The sequence below is a fragment of the Littorina saxatilis genome, linkage group LG17, assembly GCF_037325665.1.
Source record: "Littorina saxatilis isolate snail1 linkage group LG17, US_GU_Lsax_2.0, whole genome shotgun sequence".
Classification (NCBI taxonomy): domain Eukaryota; kingdom Metazoa; phylum Mollusca; class Gastropoda; order Littorinimorpha; family Littorinidae; genus Littorina; species Littorina saxatilis.
Genome location: NC_090261.1, coordinates 65,758,228 through 65,761,674, shown reverse-complemented (window position 1 = coordinate 65,761,674; position 3,447 = coordinate 65,758,228). Strand labels below are relative to the sequence as shown.

The 3,447-nt window shown below is 50.0% G+C and overlaps 1 protein-coding gene across 1 annotated transcript; it reads right to left on the bottom strand.

The window, feature by feature from the left end:
• Window positions 1-583: 583 nt before the first annotated feature.
• Window positions 584-3,447, bottom strand: LOC138953523 (uncharacterized). The gene is made up of 2 exons (XM_070325356.1): window positions 1,520-3,447; window positions 584-1,164 (listed from the first exon to the last, which is right to left on the bottom strand). Exons 1-2 carry the CDS (start codon window positions 2,928-2,930, stop codon window positions 713-715), a joined length of 1,863 nt encoding a protein of 620 aa, XP_070181457.1. The 5' UTR covers window positions 2,931-3,447; the 3' UTR covers window positions 584-712.

Genomic DNA, 3,447 nt, shown 5'->3' with positions numbered 1-3,447 from the left:
TGAACAGAGCGTATGCAACTACAACCAATCATAGCGTGTATTATTATGCATCTTGAACAGAGCGTATGCAACTACAACCAATCATAGCGTGTATTATTATGCATCTTGGACAGAGTGTATGCAACTACAACCAATCATGGCGTGTATTATTATGCATCTTGGACAGAGAGTATGCAACTACAACCAATCATGGCGTGTATTATTATGCATCTTGGACAGAGAGTATGCAGCTACAACCAATCATAGCGTGTATTATTATGCATCTTGAACAGAGCGTATGCAACTACAACCAATCATAGCGTGTATTATTATGCATCTTGAACAGAGCGTATGCAACTACAACCAATCATAGCGTGTATTATTATGCATCTTGAACAGAGTGTATGCAACTACAACCAATCATAGCGTGTATTATTATGCATCTTGAACAGAGTGTATGCAACTACAACCAATCATAGCGTGTATTATTATGCATCTTGAACAGAGCGTATGCAACTACAACCAATCATAGCGTGTATTATTATGCATCTTGAACAGAGCGTATGCAACTACAACCAATCATAGCGTGTATTGTTATGCATCTTGGACAGAGTGTATGCAACTACAACCAATCATAGCGTGTATTATTATGCATCTTGGACAGAGTGTATGCAACTACAACCAATCATAGCGTGTATTATTATGCATCTTGGACGGAGCTGAAGCTGCCATGTTAGAGTCCAAGCATCTGAGCGGCCTGTTCCTTGATCATTTTACGACTCGGTTTGTTGGTACTGGTCACTGGAAAAGATTCGAACCTCAGGTAGTAGCGGGGCCGGGGCGACAGCAGGTCATCCTCTTTCACCGCGATGTCCCGTTCCACGAACTCTCGCACCTCCTTCATCGTGACGTCATCAGACTCCAGCACCACGCATGCGCAGAGCTCCTCGTTGACGTCAGGATTAGGAACGCCAACGATACAGACGCCACGGACTCCTGGGCATGCGCAGACGCGTCTTTCTAGCCAGGCGGGATAAAATATGTAGTGACCTCTCATGATGGCGTCACTGCCCCTACCCTCCACGATGAGGTGACCACGCTGGTCCAGACGACCTACGTCACCGGTACGGATAAAGCCGTCACTGGTAAACATGGCCGCGCTGGCCTCGGGGTCGTTGAGGTAACCTGTAACCAGATGCATGACATGAATAATTATCCACAGCCACATTCACCTATCACGAATTCTTTCTCAAGTCTGAGAGATCGGCATTCAGGAATGATACCTAAGAGATACATGCCCTAAGATTGCTTGTACCTTAAGATTCTGCGTTTCAAATAATGCTACCGCGAAGGAGGAATGCGTCAGAGAGAAGCTGCGCTCTGGAGATTATTCACTCACTTTCTTTTAATGAATTACCATACTTTTGGTGCGCTTTCAAGCAAAACGTGCCATGCGCAGTGAGTAACTCCCCCCTCCCCCTCCACCCCCCCTCTTAAAACACACAACACCTTCTTATAAATACAGAGAGACATTACGCACTTCGTTTGTGGCTTTTCTTGACCAGGATGAGTCCCAGCTGGTCAGCGGGAAGCTGGATGTCCTCGTCCTGCTGACTGACAATCTTCACCTGCACGTTGGTCAGTGGCGGCCCCGTGTCGTGGTCCACGTAGTCCGTCCAGTCCTGCACGTCCAGCGCCGACACGATGCTAGGTTCCGTCCCCGCGTAGGCGACAGTGACAGGGTTGGTCAAGCCGAGCGCAATCTTGACCATTGAGCGCGTGACGGGCTGGCCACCAAGAAGCAGCTTGGTCAGTTTCAGTGGTGATGGCGACGTTGAGATAGGAACGTCGCCCTGGCTTCCATCTTTTGCTAAAGCCTCTTGACTTTGCTGGCCACTGCTGACTTCTTCTCCTTGTGTTTCCTTTCCATTTGTCGGTTTTGAAGCTGATGGGGACGTTGAGTAAGGAACATCGCCCAGGTTTTGATTGCTGATCGTTTTGGGGCCATCGCGAAGCCCATACTGGCGCGCTATTGCCACAATCCGCGGCAGGTATGCAGGCGGTGTAAACAACACCTGACACTCTTCCTCCGCCAGACTTCTCCAGATAAACTCAGGCGTGTCTGCAGGAATGCCCCCGGACCTGATGTCGCAGAGAACGCGTACGGCACCGGCCAGAATAGTCGTTCCCACGTAGCCCCCTGCCCAGCCCAAAGGCGCCATGCTGAACACTTTCTGGCCAGGCTGGTAGAAGGAGGACACCGTCACTTCTGGACACTGCCCAGAGCCTGTCAGGCCGACGTGGGATTCAACCACTAGCTTTGAGAACCCCGTGGTTCCCGATGTCGTGAGGATCGTCACCGTGTCATCAGGGATGATGTCGTCGGCTTGAAACGAGGCAGTCAGTGTCTCCAGGTGACAGATGAAGTCTCCATGGCCTTTATCATCAACGCGTCTCACAAAGAAGATTTTCTTCAGGTCAGGTAAGGACTCTGACGTCAAAGTGTCGTCATCACCCACAGTGACGTGGAGTTTCAGAACGTTCCAGGGACTGTCAGGGACATCAGGGTCGACAAGAATGGCGGCAGCCCGTGACACACGTAACGTACGTAACAGATCGGAACCGTCCGCCAAGAGACACTGACCGTTGACGGAAGCTGCCCCGCTCATCAAGATGGCCAGCTCGGACACAACTCTCTCGGGACTGTTTGTCAGCGTGTTGACCACCAGGTGGCCACGTGACACTGCCCGCTCTCTGAGAATGGCAGCGAAGCGCCCTGACAGCGTGTACAGCTTGTTCCAGGTCAGCACGTGACGCCCGTGACGACTGTGGCGAAAGATGAAGGCTGGGGCGTCTCCCAGTCTCCTGCTCCAGTACTGCAGGGACTCCACCACAGTTTTAAATTCAGGCATGGTGCCGGGGGTAACGTCTGGCGTGGGGAGGACTGACATCCCTATCGCTGAATCGTTTCTCGGCCTGAAAATAAAATAGAATCGTCAGTATTCACGTGATGCGAAGTCACATACCGGAGAAACAGGTAGTCTTGTAAGAAAGGTAAAACGGCAGCTTCACCAATCTACCAACCGCGTGAGCAACGCTTTGCACGAACATCACATGATTTCGCTATCACAACGATCGTATTGCACTTCTGTTATCACACCAACAACTCACATACGGGAAATCACACGCAGTAGGCAAATGGCACGCAGTGTCCACATGACCGGTGAGCAGTCAACTTTACTATCCGCGACCTAGGCTGGCCCGCATAAATGAACTAGCACTAGACGAGCGATGTTTGTTAGGGTAGGCTTACCCCTCAAAGTTGACGCAAAAACCTCCCCCTTTTGACCGCTCATGTTTGTTTTTCGACAAAACATATAAATATATACATGCATGTGTAAGGTTATCGACCTTGCAAATATTCAGGTCAATGGTTAAACATTTTCCGAACGCTATCCGGTCAATATA

What these genes read in the sequence shown, in the direction of transcription:
- LOC138953523 (XM_070325356.1), bottom strand. Translation starts at nt 2,930, where the DNA reads ATGTCAGTCCTCCCCACGCCAGACGTTACCCCCGGCACCATGCCTGAA. An exon ending in CAAGAAAAGCCACAAACGAA is followed by an intron (nt 1,165 to 1,519) that starts GTGCGTAATGTC and finishes ATCTGGTTACAG; the next exon opens with GTTACCTCAACGACCCCGAG.